Raw genomic sequence first — 23,329 nt, 5'->3', positions numbered from 1 at the left:
TATAACACAAAAATCACTATGGTTAAGAACTTAGTACCCCCTGCCCCTCCTTCCTGCCCCCTAAAGGCAGGCTGCCTGGGTTAAAAAGGGGAGGGAGAGGGAGGTGATGTACATTACTTCTGCTCACATCTCACTGTCCAGAAAATACTGCTTGCTGAAGGGTCATATGGCTACACTTCCCTATAAGAAAGATTGTGAAATGTAGCCTTTTTTTCTTGGTGGCCAAAAATCTATTACGGAAGAATGGGAAAATGGATATTGGAAGTTAACTGGCAGTTTCTGCCACAAATTCTTAAACCAGCTGAGGTTAAATAATCTGAGTTACGGCCGGGCGCGGTGGCTCATGCCTGTAATCCCAGCACTTTGGGAGGCTGAGGCAGGGGCATCACGAGGTCAGGAGTTTGAGGCCAGCCTGGCCAATATGGTGAAACCCTGTTTCTACTAAAAATACAAAAATGTGGCGGGTGCATGTAATCCCAGCTACTCGGGAGGCTGAGTCAGGAGAATCACTTGAAACTGGAAGGTGGAGGTTGCAGTGAGCTGACATCGTGCCACTGCACTCCAGCCTGGGCAACAAGAGCAAAGCTCCGTCTAAAAAAAAAATATATATATATATATATATATCTGAGCTAAGTAATCTGGGCTTTTGTTACGGCAAGGGATTTCCAAGGTGATTCAGACCCAAGCCACTGGCCATCAGGCTTTGCTTCCTTCTTTGTAGTTAAACTTAACTTGTTATGTCAACTAGATTTTTGAATTTTATAGCCTGGAAACTCCCCGAGGGATGCACTTTTAGAATCCCCTATAGCTGGTGTCCTATCATTTTGATTATGCAAAACTGGTCTGTTAGTATTATTAAAAACTTTTGTTTGCCTTATTAACATCTTATATTTAGTAGTGCCATCTGGAAGTTTCATCTACTAGTGAGAGGTGACAACATGCTAGCAGCCCTCGCTGGCTCTGGGCACCTCCCCGGCCTCGGCTCTAGCCGTGCTTGAGAAGCCCTTCAGCCCGCTGCACTGTGGGAGCCCCTCTGTGGCTGGCGGAGGCCAGAGCCGGCTCCCTCCGCTTGCCGGGAGGTGTGGAGGGAGAGGAGCGGGTGGGAACCGGGGCTGCCAGCGGCCTGGCCAGCGCGAGTTCCGGGTGGGCGTGGGCTCGGCGGGCCCCGCACTCGGAGCAGCTGCAGGCGCCGCCAGCCTGGCAGTGAGGGGCTTAGCAACCAGGCCACCAACTGCGGAGGGTGCCCAGGGTCCCCCAGCGGTGCCACCCGCCCATGCCGCTGGAATTCTTGTTGGGCCTCACCCGCCTCCTGGTGGGGCAGGGCTCGGGACCTGCAGCCCACCATGCCCCACCCGTGGGCTCCTGCCCGAGCCTCCCCGACAGGTACTGCCCTCTGCTCTGCAGCACCCAGTCCCATCAGCCTCCCAAGGGCTGAGGAGTGCAGGAGCAGGCCGGACTGGCGGGCAGCTCTGCTTACGCGCCTGCGTGGGATCCACTAGGTGAAGCCCCCTAGGCTCCTGAGTCCCCTGAGGACTTGGAGAACTTTTATGTCTAGCTAAAGGATTGTAAATGCACCAGTCAGCACTCTGTGTCTAACTCAAGGTTTGTAAAGGCACCAATCAGTACTCTGTGTCTAGTTAATCTAGTGGAGACTTGGAGAACTTTTCTGTCTAGCACTTTGCCTCTAGTTAAAGGATTGTAAACACACCAATCAGTACTCTTTGTCTAGCTCAAGGTTTGTAAATACACCAGTCAGCACTCTGTGTCTAGCTAAAGGTTTGTAAATGCACCAATCAGCACTCTGTGTCTAGCTAAAGGTTTGTAAATGCACCAATCAGCACCCTGTCAAAACGGACCAATCAGTTCTCTGTAAAATGGGCCAATCAGCAGGATGTGGGTGGGGTCAGATAAGGGAATAAAAGCAGGCTGCCCCAGCCAGCAGGGGCAACCCTCTCCAGTCTCCTTCCATGCTGTGGAAGATTTGTTCTTTTGCTCTTTGCAATAAATCTTGCTGCTGCTCACTCTTTGGTTCCACACCACCTTTCACTTGCTATTATGTCCTATTTTTCCTTAGAATTTGGGGGCTAAATACCGGGCACCTGTCGGCTAGTTAAAAGCGACTAGTGCGGCTGCCAGACTAAAGACATGGACATCAGGCTTTCTGGCAAAGGGCTGTCTAATAACCCCTGACTCTTTGGAGTTGGGAGCGTTGGTTTGCCTGGAACCAGCTTCTGCTTTTCCTATACTTCTGGGCTGAGCCGAGGGTCAACAGAGAGGAAAACCATTGAGCTCCGGGGTCCTGACAACAAGTTGGTTGACCCTGTGGCCTTGAGCGGAACTCTCAAAGTCATGTTGCCCAAGCGAGACTCACCCATCTATTCTATCTACCCTGACCCTTGCCTCCTGGGTCCTAACGCCTGTCAGACAAACTTCCTCTTGCCTCTCTTCTCCAAGACTAGTCCTGCTTCTAAAAATCACTCCCTGTCTCTGGTACTTTTCTAATTTCTCCTATAAGAATGATTTCTAGTATAAACTTCAGGACTCTGTTACCTTCTTTAGGTACCCAAAGTCACCAATCAGAAAGACATAATTTGTGCCCAAAGCCCCATCGTAGGGGGAATTATCCAGAATTTTAGGATCCCTTCTCAGACAAGCAGGCCTAACAAAAGCTATTCCTGAAGCTGGGATATCGGGAGCCTCAGAAATTGTATCCTTCCTATTCATATAAGTGAGGACCAAAGGTGTCACTCTTCCAACCCTGGAGATCTCTTCCCTCCCTCAGGGTATGGCCCTCCACTTCGCTTTTGGGGCATAACATCTTTATAGGACATGGGCAAAGTCCCAGTACTAACAGGAGAATGCTTAGGACTCTAACAGGTTTTCGAGAATGTGTTGGTAAGGGCCACTAAATCCAATTTTTCTTGGTCCTCTTTGTGGTCTAGGAGGACAGCCAGGGGTGGAGGTTTTCGAGAATGCATCGGTAAGGGCCACTAAATCTGACCTTCCTCGGTCCTCCTTGTGGTCTGGGAGGAAAACTAGTGTTTCTGATGCTGTGTCGGTGAGTGCAACTGTTCTGATCAGCAGGGTCCAGGAACCGTTGTGGGTTCTTGGACAGGGGTTGTTTCTGCTGCTGCGTCGGTGAGTGCAACTATTCTCATCAGCAGGGTCCAGGGACTGTTGCAGGTTCTTGGGCAGGGGGAGAAACAAAACAACCTGGAGCCTATTTACTGTGTTTATTGCAAAACTTTAGGAATAAGCAGTCTCCCTGCATGATTAAGAAAATAAAATAAAATAGAAGTTCGAAGAAAAAAATCTTCTGCTTGTTTTAAATCAACAAAAATTAATCATTCACCTTTAATTTTGATATTTGTAACTCCCCTTTTTGCATACTTTGTATTAGCTTTTCTCTTTTGAATGTTATTATGAATTATTGGAATTTCACATACTCAACTATTTCAATTAACCATTCTTCCCCTTTATTCTTTCCATCCCTCCCCTCCTTATGCTTCCTCTTGAAATGAAGTACTTTCAAATTTATTGGTTTTAATTAATTAATGCATTTTTTAACTTTTAGGTTTGGGGGTACATGTGAAGGTTTGTTACACAGGTAAAGACATGTCATGGGGGTTCGTTGTACGTATTATTTCATCACCCTGGTATTAAGCCTAGTACCCAATAACTAGTTATCTTTTCTGCTCCTCCCCCTCCTTCCACCCCCACCCTTAAGTAGACCCCAGTGTCTGTTGTTTCCTTCTTTGTGTTCATAAATTGTTATCATTTAGCTCCCATTTATAAGTGAGAATATGTGGTATTTGGTTTTCTGTTCCTGCATTAGCTTGCTAAGGATAATAGCCTCCAGCTCCATTCATGTTCCTGCAAAATACATGATCTCATTCTTTTTTATGGCTGCATAGTATTCCGTGGTATATATGTACCACATTTTCTTTAATCTGTCATTGATGGGCATTTAGGCTGATTCTTTTTCTTTGCTATTGTGAATAGTGCTGCAGTGAACATTTGTGTACATGTGAAATGTGGAACATTGCACATGAGTGTGTGAAATTCCAATAATTCATGGTCTTTATGGTATGATTTATATTCCTCTGGGTATATACCCAATAATGAGATTGATAGGTTGAATGGTAGTTCTGCTTTTAGCTTTTTGAGGAATCACCATACTACTTTCCACAATGTTTGAACTAATTTACACTCCCATCAACAGTGTATCAGTGTTCAATTTTCTCCTGAGTCTTGCCAGCATCTGTTATTTTTTGACTTTTTAGTAATAGTCATTCTGACTAATGTGAGATGGTATCTCATTGTGGTTTTGATTTGCATTTCTCTAATGATCAGGGATACTGAGCTTTTTTCATATGCTTCTTGGCTGTACTTCCTTTGAGAAGTGTCTGTTCATGTCCTGTGGCCACTTTTTAATGGGGTTGTTTGTTTTTCTCTTGTAAATTTTTTAAGTTCCTTATAGATGATGGAACTTTGTCAGATGCGTACTTTGCAAAATTTTCCTCCCATTCTGTAGGCTGTCTGTTTACTCTGTCGAGAGTTTCTTTTTATTTTCATTATTATTATACTTTAAGTTCTAGGGTACATGTGCACAACGTTCAGGCTTGTCACATATGTATACACATGCCATGTTGGTGTGCTGCACCCATTAACTTGTCATTTACATTAGGTATATCTCCCAATGCTATCCCTCCCCCTCCCCCCTCCCCACAATAGGACCCGGTGTGTGATGTTCCCCTTCCTGTGTCCAAGTGATCTCATTGTTCAATTCCCACCTATGAGTGAGAACATGCGGTATTTGGTTTTCTGTTCTTGCGATAGTTTGCTGAGAATGGTGGTTTCCAGTTTCATCCATGTCCCTACAAAGGACACAAACTCATCCTTTTTTATGGCTGCCTAGTATTCCATGGTGTATATGTGCCACATTTTCTTAATCCAGTCTGTCACTGATGGACATTTGGGTTGATTCCAAGTCTTTGCTATTGTGAATAGTGCTGCAATAAACATACGTGTGCATGTGTCTTTATAGCAGCATGACTTATAATCCTTTGGGTATATACCCAGTAATGGGATGGCTGGGTCATATGGTACTTCTAGTTCCAGTTCTAGATCCTTGAGGAATCGCCACACTGTCTTCCACAATGGTTGAACTAATTTACAGTACCACTAACAGTATAAAAGTTTTCCTATTTCTCCCCATCCTCATCAGTATCTGTTGTTTCCAGACTTTTTAATGATCACCATTTTAACTGGCATGAAATGGTATCTCATTGTGGTTTTGATTTACATTTGTCTAATGACAAGTGATGATGAGCTTTTATTCGTGTTTGCTGGCCACATAAATGTTGTCTTTTGAGAAGTGTCTGTTCATATCCTTTGCCCACTTTTTGATGGGGTTGTTTGTTTTTTTCTGGTAAATTTGTTTAAGTTCCTTGTACATTCTGGATATTAGACCTTTGTCAGATGGGTAGCTTGCAAAAATTTTCTCCCATTCTGTAGATTGCCTGTTCACTCTGATGATAGTTTCTTTTGATGTGCAGAAGCTCTTGAGTTTGATTAGATCTCATTTGTCAATTTTGGCTTTTGTTGCCATTGCTTTTGGTGTTTTAGTCATGAAGTCTTTGCCCATGCCTATGTCCTGAATGGTATCGCCTAGGTTTTCTTCTAGGGTTTTTATGGTTTTAGACTTACATTTAAGTATCTAATCTATCTTTAGTTAATTTTTGTATTAAGTGTAAAGAAGGGGTTCAGTTTCTGTTTTCTGCATGTGGCTAGCCAGTTTTTCCAGCACCATTTATTAAATTGGGAATCCTTTTCCCATTGCTTGTTTTTGTCAGGTTTGTCAAAGATCAGATGGTTGTAGATGTGAGGTGTTATTTCTGAGGTCTCTGTTCTATTCCATTGGTCTATATATCTGCTTTGGTACCAATGCCATGCTGTTTTGGTTATTGCAACCTTGTAGTATAGTTTGAAGCTAGGTAGCGTGATGCCTCCAGCTTTGTTCTTTTTGCTTAAGATTGTCTTGGCTATATGAGCTCTTTTTTGGTTCCATATGAAATTTAAAGTAGTTTTTTCTAATTCTGTGAAGAGAGTCACTGGTAGCTTGATGGGAATAGCATTGAATCTATGAATTACTTTGGGCAGTATGGCTATTTTCACAATATTGATTCTTCCTATCCATGTGTGCTCTAATCTTTATTATTTATTTTCTTCTACTGATTTGGGGTTTGGTTTGCTCTTGCTTTTCCAGTTCTTTAAGATGCGTCATGAGGTTGTTTCTTTCAACTCATTCTACTTTTTTGATGTAGACACTTATAGCTATAAATATACCTCTTAGTACTTCTTTTGCTGTATCCCATAGGTTTTGATATGTTGTGTTTCCATTATCATTTGTTTCAAGAAACTTTTAAATTTCCTTTTTAATTTATTTATTGACCCACTTGCACTCAGGAGCATATTGTTTAATTTCCACATGTTGATATGATTTTCAAAATTCCTCTTGTTATTGATTTCTAGTTGTATTCCATGTGGCCAGATAAGACCCTTGATATAATTTCAATTTTTATGACTTTTTTCAGACTTGTTTTGTGGCTTAAGATATGGTCTATCCTTAAGAAGTATCCATGTGCGTATTCTTCAGCCATTGGATGAAATGTTTCATAAGTATCTATTAGGTCCATTTGTTCTACAATGCAGATTAAGTCCAATGTCTCATTGTTTATTTTCTGTCAGGATGATCTGTCCATTGCAGAAAGTGGGAAGTTGAAGTCTCCAGTTATTAATATAATTGTATTGGGATCTATCTCTCTCTTTATTAATATTTGCTTTATATACCTGGGTGTGTATATATTTACAATTGTTATGTTCTCTTGCTGAATGAGCCCTTAATCATTATATAATTACCTTCTTTGTCTCTTTTTAGACTTTTGCCTTAAAATCTGTTTTCTCTGATAAGTGTATCTACTCCTGCTCTTTCTTACTTTCCATTGGCATAGAATATTGTTTCCATCCCTTTGTTTTCAGTCTGTGTATCTTTATAAATACAGTGGATTTCTTGTAAGCAACAGATCATTGAGTCCTGTTTTTAATCCATTCAGGAACTCTCTGTCTTTTGATTGGGCAGTTTAGTTCATTTACCTTAAATGTTATTTTTGATTTTAAAAAAGACTTACTTCTGTCATTTTGTTATTTGGTTTTTGGTTGTTTTGTGGTATTATCTTCCCTCTCTCCTTCCTTCCTGTGTTCCTTTTGGTGAAGATGACTTTCTCTGGTGATATGTTATAATCTCTTACTTTTCATTCTTTGTGTACCTGTTGTATGTTTTTCAATTTGAGGTTACCATGAGGCTTGCAAATAATATCTTTAACCCATAATTTTAAACCAATGACATTGTAACAGTAATTGCATAAACAAATAAGCAAAGAGAAAACTAATAAAATGTCTACACTGTAACTTTGTCCCCTGGCTTTTTAACCTTTTCTTGTTTTTATTTATATCTTATTGTATTTTCCATGTCTGAAATTTATTCATTATTTTTTATTGTTTCATCTTGTAATCTTCCTACTCAAAATACAAGTAGTTTAGGCACCATAATTACAGTGCAATTACAGTGTTATACTATTCCGTGTTTTTCTGTGTACTTACTTTTGCCATTGAATTTTGTACATTCAGATGATGTATTCCTGCTCATCAATGTCATTTTCTTTCAGATTGAAGAAATCTCTTTGACATTTCTTATAGGACAGGTCTGGTGGTGATGAAATCTCTCAGTATTTGTTTTTCTAGGAAAGTCTTTATTTCTCCTTCATATTTGAGGCTATTTTTTCACTGGAATACTACTCTAGGATAAAAGGGTTTTTCCCTCCTTCGGCTCTTAAAATATATCATGCTTGTTTCTCCTGGTCTTTAAATTTTCCACTGCAATGTCTGTTACCAAATGTATAGGAGCTCCACTGCATGTTATTTGTTCCTTTTCTCTGGCTGCTTTTAGAATTTTTTCTTTATCGTTGGCTTTTGGGAGTCTATTAAAAATCCTTGAGGAAGTCTCTTTTTTTGCAACACTAATATATTGCAGTTTAATAAAAACATAACTTATACAGTTCATTGAAAAAGTATTTTAATACAAACACCACTTTCACACAAAACCAAATGTTGATATTCTCATTTTTAAAAATTCTTGGTTTTTCTAAAATGATAAGATGATACCCCAGTAAAGATTTCTTCACATTTTCCAGTTTCTTGATCTGTGCATGTCACAAATAAAGATCCAGATTTGTTCTTTTTGCATAGTCTTGCTTTGGCCATGCAGGCTCTCTTTTGGTTCCATGTGAATTATAGAATTGTTTTTTCTAATTCTGTGAAGAATGATGGTGTTATTTTCATAGGAATTGCGTTGGATTTGTAGATTGCTCTTGGCAGTATAGTCATTTTTCACAATATTGATTCTACCCATCCATGAACATGGGATGTGTTTCTATTTGTTTGTGTCATCTATGATTTCTTTCAGCAGTGTTTTGTAGCTTTCCTTATAGGGATCTTTTGCCGCCTTGGTTAGTTTATTCCTAAGTATTTTAATATTTTTGCAGCTATTATAAAAGGGGTTGGGTTCTTGATTTGATTCTTCACTTGGTCTCTGTTGGTGTATAGAAGAGCAACTGATTAGTGTACATTAATTTTGTATCTGGAAACTTTGCTGCATTCTTTTATTAGTTCTAGGAACTTTCTGGAGAAGTCTCTAGTGTTTTCAAGGTAAACAATCATATAATCAGCAAACAGTGACAGTTTGACTTTCAGTAATATGCTGAAGAGGAGTGGTGAGAGTGGGCATCTTTGCCTTATTCCAGTTTTCAGAGGGAATGCTTTCAACTTTTCCCCATTTAGTATTATGTTGGCTGTGGGTTTGTCATAGATGGCTTTTATTACACTGATGTATGTCCTTTGTATGCCAATTTTGCTGAGAGTTTTAATTATAAAAAGATGCTGAATTTTGTCAAATGCTTTTCCTGCTATTAGTCTAATGGGCTTCCCTTTTTGGGTAACCCGATCTTTCTCTCTGGTTGCCCTTAACATTTTTTCCTTGGTGAATATGAAGATTATGTGTCTTGGGGTTACTCTTCTTGAGGGGTATCTTTGTGGTGCTCTCTGTATTTCCTGAATTTGAATGTTGGCCTGTCTTTCTAGGTTGGGGAAGTTCTCGTGAATAGTATTCTGAAGAGTGTTTTTCAACTTGGTTCCATTCTCCCCATCACTTTCAGATACACCAAGCAAACGTGGGTTTGGTCTTTTCACATAGTCCCATATTTATTGGAGACTGTATTCATTCCTTTTCATTTTTTTTTCTCTAATCTTGTCTTCTCGCTTTATTTCATCAAGTTGATCTTCAATCTCTGATATCCTTTCTTCTGTTAGATCAATTTGGCTATTGATACTTGTGTATGCTTCACAAAGTTCTCGTGCTGTGTTTTTCAGTTCCATCGGGTCATTTATGTTCTTCTCTAAACTGGTTATTCTAGTTAGCAATTCCTCTAACGTTTTTTCAAGGTTCTTAGCTTGAGATGTGAGGTATCATTCCAGTCATCATGCTATTTGTCACATGTATGCCTTGGTTTTTTGTTTTTTCTTTTTTCTTTTTTTAATTCTATTTTTGTTTTATAGGTCCTGTGAGATTTAGGCTTTAAACAGGTTCTATTTTGATGTGTTTCCAGGATTTGTTTCAAGGTTTAGAGATCTTTTTAGCAGTTCTTGTAGGGGTGGCTTGGTAATGGTGAATTCTCTCAGCATTTGTTTATCTGAAAAAGACTATCTTTCCTTCATATGAGATGCTTAGTTTCACTGGATACAAAATTCTTGGCTGATAATTGTCTTGTTTGAAGAGGCTGAAGATGGGACCCCAATCCCTTCTAGATTGTAGGGTTTCTTCTGAGAAATCTTCTGTTAATCTGATAGGTTTTCCCTTATAGGTTACCTGGTGCTTTTGTCTCACAGCTCTTAAGCTTCTTTCCTTCATCTTAACTTTAGATAACCTGATGACAATGTGCCTAGGGGATTATCTATTTGAGATGAATTTCCCATTAGTTCTTTGTGCTTCTTATATTTGCATGTCTGATTCTGTCTAGCAAGGCTGGAGAAGTTTTCCTCAATTATTCCCCCAAATATGTTTTCCAAACTTTTAGATTTCTCTTCTTACTCAGGAACACCAAATATTCTTAGGTTTGATCATTTCGCATAATCCCAGACTTTTTGGAGGCTTTGTTCATATTTTCTTGTTCTTTCTTTCTTTATTTATTTGTGTTTGTTAGATTGGGTTAATTTGAGGATCTTGTCTTTGAGCTCTGAATTTTTTTCTTCTACTTGTTCAGTTCTATTGCTGAGGCTTTCCAGAGCATTTTGCATTTCTATAAGTGTGTCCAACGTTTTCTGAAGTTTCTATTGCTTTTTCTTTAGGCTATCTATTTCCTTGAATATTTCTCCCTTCACTTCTTGTATCAATTTTTATTTTTTATTTCCCTGCCTTGGGCTTTGCCTTTCTCTGGTGCCTCCCTGATTAGCTTAATAACTAACCTCTTAAATTCTTTTTCAGGTAAATCAAAAATTTCTTCTTGGTTTGGATCCATTGCTGGTGAGCTAGTGTAATGTTGGGGGGTTGTTTAAGAGCCTTGTTTTGTCATTTTACCAGAGTTGGTTTTCTGATTCCTTCTCATTTGGGTAGGTCTAGGGCTAAAGGCTGTTGTTCAGGTTATTTTGTCCCATGGTGTTCTCTTGATGGAGTGCTCTCTCCCTTTTTCTAGGGATGTGGCTTCCTGAGAGCTGAGCTGCCATCTTCTGGGTCTAGCCATCTAACAAGTCTACCAGGCTCCGGGCTGGTACTGGGGATTGTCTGCACAGAGTCCTGTGATTTGAACTGTCTATTGGTCTCTTAGCCATGGATACCAGCACCTGTTCCAGTGGTGTTGGCAGGGGGTTGAAATTGACTCTATGCGGGTTCTTAGCTTTGGTGGTTTAATGTTCTATTTTTGTGCTGGTTGGCCTCCTGGCTGGGGGTGGAACTTTCTAGAGAGCATCAGCTGTGGAGAGAAACCAGCAGTGAGTGGAGCCCTAGAACTCCCAAGAGTATATGCCTTTTGTCCTCGGAAGTTGGGTAGGGAAAGGCTATCAGGTGGGGGCAGGACTAGGCATCTCTGAGCTCAGACTCTCCTTGGGCAGGTCTTGCTGCAGCTGCTGTTGGGGATAGGGGTGAGGTTCCCAGGTCAAAGGAGTTGTGTATTTAGGAGTATTATGGCTGCCTCTGCTGAGTAATGCAGGTTGTCAGGGAAGTGGGGGAAAGCCGACAGTCACAGGCCTCGCCAAGCTCCCATGCAATCCAAAGAGCCAGTCTCACTCCCATTGTGCCCCACTAACAGCACCAAGTCTGTCTTCCAGGCAGTGAAAGAGCAGGGCTTTAGAGCTTTCCCCAGGCTGCCCACCTCCCAGCTGCAAGAGAAAAGGGCTTTAGTTCTTCCCCTGCCTGTGGAGTCTGCAGGCCAAATTCACACTCTCTCCCAAGTTCTGACCAGGAGGCTTCACATCCAGTTCAAATTATCACAAAGTTCAGCTGGAGATGTCCTTCTTCCTGTGACATTTCTCTGCCTCTGTCCACAGCCCCCCACAAAGGATCCCTGTAGTGCCAGGCAGGAATGGCCGGCTTGGGGGCCCAGCAAGCTCCCAGGGCCTTTCCTGCTGCTTCCTCTACCCCTGTGTTTCTCTTGGCTCTCCATTAACTCAGCTCCAGGTAAGGTCAGAAACCTGTGAACTAGACGTTCAGTTTCCCCAGTGGGAGTGTGTGTTTGGGGGTGAAGGATCTCCCTTTTCTACTTCTGCAGTTTGGGCACTCATAGTACTTGGGGTATCTCCTGGTTCCCGCAGGAGCAGTCTGCTTCCTTCAAAGGATCTGTGGGTCTTCTCAGGATTCTCGTTTTGTTCCTGCAGTTGTTCTGGAGCTAAAAAATTCATGATACAAGCCTCCAAACACTGATCTTCAAGTGCATTTTCAATTCCAAAATTTCTGCTTCATTATTTTTAATTATTTCATTTTCTTTGTTAAATTTATCTGATAAAATTCTGATTGTTTTCTCTGTGTTATCTTTAATTTCATAGATTTTCCTCAAAAGAGCTATTTTGAATTCTCTGTGTGAAAGGTCACATATGTCTGTCTCTGCAGGATTGGTCCCTAGTGCCTTACTTAGTTTCCTTGGTGAGATAATGTTTTCTGGATGGTGTTGATGCTTGTGGATGTTCATCAGTGTCTGTGCACTGAAAACTTAGGTATTTATTGTAGTCTTCACAGTCTGAGTTTGTTTGTACACATATTTCTTGGGAAAGTTTTCTATGTATGCAAAGGGACTGTGGTGATTTGATCTGTTTCTCATTACTGCAGACATATATTCATTAGGAGAGACCCCAAGGCCAGTAATGCTGCGGTTCTTGCAGACTCACAGATATACTGACATCATGGTCATGGATAACATCCAGAAGAATTATCTGGATTACCAGGCAGATACTTTTGTTCTCTTCCCTTACTTTCTCTGAAAGAAAAAAGTAGTTTTGTCTCTACTGAGCTGCCTGGAGCTGGGGGAGGAGTTTTGTCTCTACTGAGCTGCCTGGAGCTGGGGGAGGGGTGACACAAGCACGCCTGTGGCCACCACCACTGGAACTGCACGGCATCAGACCTGAAGCCAGTATAGCACTGGGTATCCCCCAAGGCCCACAGTAATCACTGCCTGGCTACTGCCTAGGTTTGCCCAAGGCCCTAGGGCTCTACAGCCAGCAGGTGTCAAAGCTGGCTAGGTTCATGTTATTCCCTTCATGGTCACAAGTTCCCCACAACCACAGGTGGGTCTATAGATGCCATGGAGCAACCAGGGTCTAGAGTAAGAAACCTTTGAAATCTATCTGGTGTTTTATTTTACCGTGGCTGACCTGGCAACCCAAGGCACAGAAGAAAGTCTTAGGCCGGACGCGGTGGCTCAAGCCTGTAATCCCAGCACTTTGGGAGGCCGAGGTGGGCGGATCAGAGGTCAGGAGATTGAGACCATCCTGGCTAACAAGGTGAAACTCCGTCTCTACTAAAAAATACAATAAAAACTAGCCGGGCGAGGTGGCGGGTGCCTGTAGTCCCAGCTACTCGGGAGGCTGAGGCAGGAGAATGGTGTGAACCCGGGAGGCGGAGCTTGCAGTGAGCTGAGATCCGGCCACCGCACTCCAGCCTGGACGGCAGAGCGAGACTCCGTCTCAAAAAAAAAAAAAGAAAAAAAAATACCCATAATTTGCCGGGCGCGGTGGCTCAAGCCTGTAATCCCAGCACTTTGGGAGGCCGAGACGGGCGGATCACAAGGTCAGGAGATCGAGACCATCCTGGCTAACACGGTGAAACCCCGTCTCTACTAAAAAAATACAAAAAACCAGCCGGGCGAGGTGGCGGGCGCCTGTAGTCCCAGCTACTCGGGAGGCTGAGGCAGGAGAATGGCGTGAACCCGGGAGGCAGAGCTTGCAGTGAGCTCAGATCCGGCCACTGCATTCCAGCCTGGGCGACAGCGCGAGACCCCGTCTCAAAAAAAAAAAAAAAAAAAAGAAAGAAAGTCTTTTCCACTCTTCCCACCCTTTTCAGTAAGCAGAGGAGTCATCTCATGGCCACCACCACCCCAGGTTTATGGTAAGTACTACGTCGTTATTGCCGATGTGCACTCAAGGTCTAAGTGTTCTTCAGTTAGCTTGTGGTAAATGCTGCTTCCAGGACTGAGAATTACCTTTCAGGGAAATGGGCTCCCCTCTGGCCCAGAGCAGGTCCAAAACTGCCATCCAAGAGTCCAGGCTTGGATTTATGGACCCCAAGACCCTACTTGGTGTTCTGTCCTACTGTGACTGAGTTGGTACCTAAGCTGCAAGATGAAGCCCCCTTTAATCTTGCCTCTTCTTTTCTCAAGTAGAAGGAGTGTCTCCCCTTAATTATCACTGCTGGAAATGTGCCAGGTCACACCTGAAGCCAGCACAATGCAGAGTCTCTCACCCAAGGCCAATCGAGTGAACTACCTGACCACCACTGATGATTATTGAGGACCCAAGGTTTTTTAGTCAGCAGGTGATGAATCCTGTCAGGCCTGGGTCCTTCCCTTCAAGGCAGTAGGTTCCCTTCTGCTCCTGGAGATGTCTGGAGATGTCATCTGGGAGCTATGTCCTGGAATGCAGGCGCCAGGACCCTATTCTACTGTGGCTGAAATAGTATCCATGTTGCAAGACAAAGTCCTCTTTATTCTTCCCTCTCCTCTCCTCAAGTCAAAGGGAGAATTCTCTCCTAGAGCTGCAAGCTGCTGGGCTCTCACTAGATCACAGGTCCCCCGAGTTCACTGACCCAAGGCCCAGCACAGCACCAGGGTTTGCCTAGGAATAGCAGTCCTTGTAGCCAAGACTGTCTTTTAAGTTTATTTAAGACCCCATAGCCCTTTGGTCCATGATGGTGAGGCTTGCAGATTCTGACCACTGGGATGGGCAATTCTCCTCTGGCTAGAGCTGGTCTAAATTCTCCCTCCATGGTTGCTGGCTGAGTTCTGTCTGGTGCTGTTTTCCTCTGTGACAGGGCAGCACTGAGTTCCAATGCAAAATCCCACAATAACTGTGCTCTCTATCCCCCAGCACACAAAGATTCTCTGCACCAGGCAGCCACTGCTGGGAGATGGGCAGTGTTGGCATGGGCAATTCAAGACAGTCTTTCCTACCCTCTTCAGTGCCTCCTTCAGTGATATGAAATTAAAACCAAGTACTGTGATCTCCCACCTTATTTTTGGCTCTTATGAAGCTGCTTTTTGTGTGTAGATAATTGTTAAATTTTCTGTTCCTGTGGGAAAGATGACCTTAGAGGCTTCTACTCAGCCAACTCGCTCCTCCTCCTCATTCTGTGTTATTATTTCTTCAAATAAACTTTCTACTTCAGCGTATGCATCCGTATTAAGGCAAATAATTTAGACTTTAAAATACTTTATCATAAGGTATTTTTGCAGGCCTCATATTAACCACAAAGCAAAAAATCTCTAATAGACACATAAAAATGAAAAGCAAGAAATTAAAACATACTACCGCACAAAGTCACTTACACACAAAAAAGAAAGGAAGAAGGTATAGAGAGGACTTACAAAGTAACCACAGAACAAATAACAAAATGGCAGTTATAAATTCTTACTTATTAATCGCATTGAATATACATGGACTAAATTCTCCAATTAAAAGTTATGGAGTAGCTAAATGGGTTAAAAAACAAGACCCAATTCTAAGTTCCTACAAGTGATGTACTTCGCCTGTAAAATCACACCTGCACTAGAAATGAATGGCTGGAAAAAGATAGTCCATGCAAACAGAGGTCAAAAAAGAGCAGGAGCTGCTATGGTGATATCAGATAAAATAGATTTCACATCAATACTGTAAAAACCGACAAAGGAGATCATTATATAATGATAAAGGGGTCAATTCAGTAAGAATATATAAAAATTGTAAATGTATGTGTTATCAACATGGGAACACCTAGATATATAAAGTAAATATTGCTAGAACTAAAGAAAGAGATAGACCCCAGTACAAAAATGGCTGGGAATTTCAACAACCAACATTCTGCATTGATAAGTTCCTCTAGATGGAAAATCAAAAAAGAAGCATTGGACTTTATTTTCATGATAGATGAAATGGACTTAATAAACACTTACAGAACATTTTACTCAACAAATACAGGATGTACATTCTTCTCATCAGCACATGCAACATTCTTTAGATAGACCATATTAGAACAGAAAACTTCTCAGGAAATTTTAAAATTTCATATCAAGTTACCTTTTCTGATCACATTGGAATAAAATAATAACAAAAGGAACTTTGAAAAATATACAAATACCTGAAAATTAAACAATATGCTCCTAAATGACAAATGGGTCAATCAAGAAATTAAGAAGAAAATTTAAAATTTCTTTATGTTGTGGAAACACAATATACCAAACCTTTGAGATATGACAAAAGAAGCAGTAACAGGTATGTTTACAGAAATAAACACCTACCTCAAAACAGTAGAAAGACTTCAAATATCCTAGGATGCACCTTAAAGAAGTAGAACTAAAACAACAAATGAGACCCAAAATTAGTAGCAGGAAAGAAATAATAAAGATCAGTGCAAGAAATAAATTGACACAAAAAATACAAAAGTCAAAAGTTGTTTTGTGAAAAATAAAAAACATCAACAAACCTTTATGCAAGCTAAGAAAAAAATAGAGGAAACAAAAATAAATCAAATTGATGATAAAAAAGAGACATTACAACTGACATAACAGAAATTCAATGGATCATTAGAGGCTATTATGAGCAATTTTATGCCAATAAATGGAAAACCCTAGAATAGGTGGATAAATTTTTTGTGACACATAGAACATTGATTGAACCAAGTTGACACATTAAGAAATACAAACCATGAACAGAGCAATAACCAGCAGCAAGATACCAGCAGTAATAAAAAGTCCCCCATCAAAGAACAATCTAGAACCTGATAGCTTCAGAACAACTAAATTCTACCAAACATTTAAAGAACTCATACCTATTGTACTCAAACTATTTGAGAAAATAAAGGAGGGGGGAATACTTTCAAACTCATTTCACAAGGCCAGAATTACCCTGATGCCAAAACCAGAAACAAACACACACAAAAAAGAAAACATCACTGATGAACATAGGTGTAAAAATCCTCCACAAAATAGTAGCAAACAAAATTTTAAAACACATTAAAGAGATCATTCATCACGATCAAGTGTGATTCATCCCAGGGATGCAGGAATGGTTCTGCAGAGGCAAGTCCATAAACATAAAACATAACATTAGTAGAATCAATGTTATATAATCATTTCAACAGATGCCAAAAGCAACTGATAAAATTCAAATTCTCTTTATGATAAAAGCTCTCAACAAACTAAGCATAAAAGGAAAATACCTCAAAACAATAAGATAATATGTAATAAACCCACAGGTAGCATCATAGAGAATGGGGAAAAAAATGAAAGCTCTACTTCTAAGATCATGTAAAAGACAAGTATGCCCACTTTCACCACTTTTACTCAATATAGTAGTGGAAGTCCTACCCAGAGCAACTAGGCAAGAGAAAAAAATAAAGGGAATCCATGTTGGAAAGGAAGAAATCAAAATGTCCTCATTTACATATGATATGATTTTATATTTACAAAAACCTAAAGACTCACTCAAAAATCTATCTGAATAAACAAAAAATTCAGTAAAGTTGCAGGATACAAAATCAACATAAAACATAATTAACATAACTATATTTCAATAAAGAGCAATCTGAAAAACAAATTAAGAAAGCAATCTCATTTGCAATTTGTTACAAGAAGTAAAATACCCAGTAATAAACTACACCAAAGAAATGAAAGATTTCTACAATGAAAACAATAAAACATTGATGAAACAAATTGAAGCTGATACAAAAAATAGACATCCTGTGTGCATGGATTAGAAGAATCAATATTGTTAAAATGTCCCTATTACCCAAAGCAATCTACAGATTCAATGCAATCTCTATCAAAATACCAACGACATTCTTCACAGAATTTTTTTTAGTCCTAAAATTTACACAAAATCAAAAAAGACCCATAAAGCCAAAGAAATCCTAAGCAAAAAGAACAAAGCTGGGGTGGCTGAGCTAATTTGCATTCCCACCAGCAGTTTATTACTGTTCCCTTTTCTCCACAACATCAACAGCATGTTAATTTTTGACTTTTTAATAACAGCCATTCTGACTGGTGTGAGACGCTATCTCATTATTGTTTTGATTTGTATTTCTCAAATGATTAATGCTATTATAAGTTTTTTTATATGCTTGTTGGCCATGTGTATGTCTTCTCTGGAGAACTGTCAGTTCATGTCCTTTGCCCATTATTAATGGGTTTGTTTGTTCATTTGTTTGTTTGTTTTTTGATTGTTGCTTTATTTGAGTCCCTTATAGATTCCAAACATTAGACCTTTGTCAAATGCATAACCTGCAAATATTTCTTCACATTCTGTAGGTTGTCTGTTTACTCTGGTGTTAGCTTCCTTTGCTGTTCAGACGCTCCTTGGTTTAATTAGTTCCCACTTTTCAATTTTTGGTTTTGTTGCAATTGCTTTTGGAGTCTTTATCAAAAAATCTTTGCCAGGACTGATGTCCAGCGTGGTATTTCCTCTTTTCTTCTGTGTTTTTAACACTTTTACATCTTACATTTAAGTCTTTAATCCATCTTGAGTTGAATTTTGTATATGGTCAAAGGAAGGGGTCTAGTTTCAAAATTTTGCCTATGACTAGCCAGTTATCCAAGCACCGTTTATTGAATAGAGAGTCTTTCCCCATTGCTTACTTTTTTCAGCTTTGTTGAAGATCAGGCAGTTGTAGGTATGTGGCTTTATTTCTGGGTTATCTAATTAATGTGTTGCATTGGTCTATGTATCTGCTCTTGTGCCAGTATCATGCTGTTTTCAATACTGTAGCCTTGTTGTGTAGTTTGAAATCAGGTAGTGTGATGCCTCTCATTCTGTTCCTTTTGCTTAGGATTGATTTGGCTATTTGGGCTCCACTGCGACATTTACCCATGTAACAAACCTACATGTGTACCCCAAACCTAAAATGAAAGTTGAAAAAAATAATAATAAAGTTTTTTAACTAAATGTAAAATTATGTTTTAAAAGATCACATAATTAGTGAATAGTACATACAGAACTTGAACACTAATCTGACATTAAATGTTGCACTTATAGCCATTATACCATATTACTTTCCTTTTAAACTATACTGTCTTCACTCAATATGTAATTATTTTGGAAGTTAAGTACACTAAAATTCCCATAAACACTAACATTTTTAGACTATTTGTATGTTTGCTCACATTTCACCATTTTTTGAAGTTCACACATGTACACGCTTATCAACTTATGTTTCAGCTTCCCTGAAGGAAGATTTAAGGAGAAGAAAAACACTTTCCAAAATATATCAATACAAAAGATTGTTATAAAAAGTCAATGACTTATAATTGACAATTGGATAAATGGACAGATTCTAAGAATTTCAGACTATTAAGTGAAATTAATATAGTCAGAAGACTATAAACCAAATAAATATATAAAAGTAAAAAAGAATTCCATATTAATACATTTTCTAATTACATTATCAAAGAAAATAGAGAATTTTGAAAGCAGCAAGATAAAGTAACTTGTTGCATACTAAGAGAACGTCCTCCATAAGACAATTGGGGGATGGCAGGTTTCTGCAGAAACCTTGTAGGCCAACAGAGAGTGGGATGATATGTCCAGAGAGATGAAAAAATAAAATGCTAACAAAAATTAATGTATGTTGCACACCATCCCTCAATAACGAAAAGAGATACTTTCCAACACAAACAAAAGTTGAGTGAGTCTGTCAGCACCCTACCTCCATTATTATTTCCAAAGGGAAACCTTGAACTTTAAAAAATGGGACTAAAGAGCAGCATGAGAACATAGGAACGTATAAAGCTCACTGATAAATGACTAATATGAAAAGTCTAGTACTAATATTATACTCAACAATAAAAAACTGAAAACTCTTCCTTTAAGATCAAGAACAAGATAAGGATTCTACTCTCACCACTTCTATTCAGTATGGTACTTGAAATCCTGACAAGAGCAATTAGGGAAGAGAAAGAGATAAAAAGATAAGAAAAGGATATAAAATATGAAGTGTTTTATGGAGGATTAAACACATAAAAAATGAAATAGTATCTTATACCTATTAGGATTATCATTATCAAAAATAAATAAATAAACAAGAAATAAGAAGTGTTCAAAGGATGTGGGGAAATTGGAACCCTTGTATACTGTTCGTGGCCATATAAAATGCTACGCCCACCATGACACTATGGAGGTTAGAACTACCATATGATTCGGTATTCTCACTTATGGGATCTCAATTCTTCAAAAAAAGAATTGAAGTCAGTATTTGGAAGAGATATTTGCACTCCCATATGTTCATTGCAGCATTATTCACAATTGCCAAAATATGGAAGCAACTTAACTATTATTTACATATGAATGAATAAGCAAACTATGTTATATACATATAATGGAATATTAGCCTCAAAAAGAAAGAAAAAGGTCATAGCCAACGGCTATGAACCTTGGGCTAGCACAGAAGAACAAACACTGATTTCACTTATATGAGATATCTAAAAAAGTCAACGCATAGAAGCAGAAAGTAGAATGGTGGTTTTCTCGGACGAGGGCAGAGGGGAATAGGGAGTTGTCATTTAAGGGCATAAAGTATCAGTTATGCAAGATGCAAATGTCTCGGAAATCTGCTGTTCAACATTATGCTTACAGTTAATACTGGACTATACCTAAAAATGTGTTAAGTAGGTAAATCTCATGTTACGCATATTTATCACAATATTTTAAAAATAAATAAGTGTTTTGAGAGCCCCCAGCTAAATTCAGATTTCAGTACCAGAGTGGTTAAAAACCCTGCCCTAAAAAGGAAAGGAATGGGAGCTGGATGTAGGGGTTTACAGTGTTCACACAACACTTTTCCTTCAGTGGATGGCCTGATGCCTAGTTGTTAGACCCGTGACCAGGGGAACCTTCACACAGGAAACTTGTTTATACTGGCAGATGCCCTTGGGGCTCTTATCTGACCCATGTCCAGTTTATGTCTGCCTGACCACTGCTCTGGCTCTGGTTGCCTGACACTGTGTTCTCACTGCAGTCCTAGGGAAAACCCAGCCTGAAACAGCCCCTAATTTTTCAGACAGAAAGCGTAAATTCAGTACACCACCGCAAGAGGAAACAAATTCAAAGCCGTCTAATTGCAGATCCTGGGAAAGGAGAGAATAATGAATTGGGAGGGCAGTGTTCTGTCCCCGGGTCAGATGAGGTGGAAATGAAGAAACTGGCAGAGAGACCAAAATCTCAGAAATCACCACTAAAGAACTTATCCGTGTAACCAACCACCACCTGTTCCCCAAAAGCTATTGAAATAATAACAATAATAGTAATAATAAAAGGAATACATGGCAACTAGCAGTTTATGTAAGGAAATCAGGTGTGGGTCACTTAAAGTTTGCAGGCAAATGCCTGAATAGTTCATTCAAAGGAAGCAACAGGAAAGCAGGGAACCCAGTCAGCTAGCCAGGAGAGATGCCTCTAAGTTATCTCTGGCGTCTGGCTTGAGCCATTTGGAAGTGGTGTAAGGACTAGAAACTGTGTCAAGGGTGACTAAGCCCTGCTGTGGTGTGAGAAAGTTAAACTTGTAATCAAAATGAATGATGAGACAACATAAAATCATAAGAATTCCCTCCGATAAGATACATATGTATACTGAATACATAATAAAAATTATTGACTCCTTTCTATGCTAATAAAACCATCACGAGGTTATATGCCATTAAACATAAGTAATATAAAAATAGGTTTCCTTGTTCCATTCTGGATTTACTACACAGGACCACCTACACAGTGAATGCTGTGGATATACAATCTGTCACTCAATAAGTTGTACATTTTAGTGACATTTCTGATTGTAATGGAGGTAAATGGACATTTCAGCTCCTGAGGTACTCACTGGGAGTTTGACTAATATCTGTAAATTTTTACTTTTAATTTTATGGCCCTCGGGATAGTGAATTGTCTTGCAGTGGTTTTTGTTGTCATGTGAGCAAATTGGCTTTAGAATACTAATAAAAGCAATTAGTTATAATAAATAAATAAATAAATCCCAGGCCCTATAGTTTAATCATCCATAAAACACTTGCTGTCTTCCAAAAAATTAATGACAATTATGACCATCATCATCTTACCATCATTTTATGGTAATTTAAAACTCAACATATTGTGGTATCTTCAGTTCTCTTTGACACTTATTTTAGCTTTGAGAGACAGAACTTGGTGGTTGAAATATGAGTTTGAGACGTGGTGTGCTTTTGCGGAGGAAGGTGGCAGCATTTTCAAATGGAACTCTCTTCTTTTCCCACACCTTTAGTCATCATCTTTGTAGGTAGTATAAGACTTTTGTCTCATTTTTATCAAATAGAAGCTACCTTTGACAACTCCTCAGAAATTATCATGCTTCATAAGACGCAGTCTGTAACCCTTTCTGAACATATTTAAGCGTCTAACTTCCAGCCTCTTGTCTAGTATTAATAACTTCTTCACAAAGAGTTCCATAATGTTATCATTGTCACTTAATAGATTTTTAAAAATCACATTGCAAGAAAATATTCCACGCAATAGACCCAGCCTTTATACTTTAACAATCCCTAGCTGCCTGGGCCAATATTATTCTCATTTGTAGGATGTAGGCTGCACGGATTATAATATGTGCCTTTCCTTTTTAATCACCACAGATTTGCAAACTTCATGGCCTATTTTGGCCTTAATCTCAACGTCCAGCATCTGGGGAATAATGTTTCCCTGTTGCAGACGCTCTTTGGTGCAGTCATCCTCTTGGCCAATTGTGTTGCACCTTGGGCACTGAAATACATGAACCGTCGAGCAAGCCAGATGCTTCTCATGTTCCTCCTGGCAATCTGCCTTCTGGCCATCATACTTGTGCCACAAGGTGAGAAAAGATCACAGGTGGAAGAAAGAAAATGCCTTTCCCTCTCTTCTCAGGGATTGTACTGGTCACACCTATCTGAAGCCAGAAGGAAAGGGAGATTTGGGTTCTCAGGATTTCCTGACAATAATCTGGGGATTTGGGACAGATTCTGCCACAAGTTGCTGGAAAACGAGTCACAGATGAGTAAAGGTTGGCTCTATTATATGGTTGTCCTCATCATATTCAAGAAATACTAAGAAACTGAAGCCATTTATTTCTGACGGTTTCTCTACAACAGCAATCACTTACTTACTCTTTGGCTGATCAAACTTATTTAAATGAGTATTGAGGTATAGGCCTTGTCATTGTTTCCCAACATGAGGACATAATACTACTACTTCCTCTGTCCGGGCTCTTTCTTATTACTACAGCTTCAGTGACAAAGTATCCCAATTCCCATGTATCTACCTGTGGGCCTTGTATTAGGTCACCTTAACTACAATCCTGGTTTAGGGGAGTCATCTTGACTTCAAGGGAACAAAAGTGCCCCATCTTTATGTAAAGAACTGTACAGTAGAAATGAAGAAATTGTCAGTTAATAGCCTCTTGTAGATTCTATTTTAAGAAATTAACTGATCATATGTAATAAGTAAGGGAACCCAGGTGGCCACCAGTCTTCACCTAACTCTTAGTGTAGTAATG

General features: G+C 39.6%; 1 protein-coding gene across 4 annotated transcripts in view; it reads left to right on the top strand.

Moving 5' to 3' along the window:
* SLC22A9 (solute carrier family 22 member 9) overlaps positions 1-23,329 on the top strand; it is a 136,572-nt gene that overhangs the window by 109,817 nt on the left and 3,426 nt on the right. Inside the window, exon 2 of one of the 4 annotated variants that reach the window (XM_045372014.3) lies at positions 22,434-22,648. The exons of 2 other annotated variants lie outside the window; for them this stretch is intronic. In XM_045372014.3, the coding sequence (XP_045227949.2) occupies positions 22,447-22,648 (202 nt within the window). In that variant the 5' untranslated portion in view covers positions 22,434-22,446. Of the gene's footprint in view, positions 1-22,433; positions 22,649-23,329 lie in introns of those variants that run through there. One more of the 4 variants, XR_012423136.1, reaches the window with a different exon arrangement.

Source organism: Macaca fascicularis, chromosome 14, assembly GCF_037993035.2.
Source record: "Macaca fascicularis isolate 582-1 chromosome 14, T2T-MFA8v1.1".
Classification (NCBI taxonomy): domain Eukaryota; kingdom Metazoa; phylum Chordata; class Mammalia; order Primates; family Cercopithecidae; genus Macaca; species Macaca fascicularis.
This window is presented reverse-complemented; position numbering and strand designations above follow the sequence as displayed.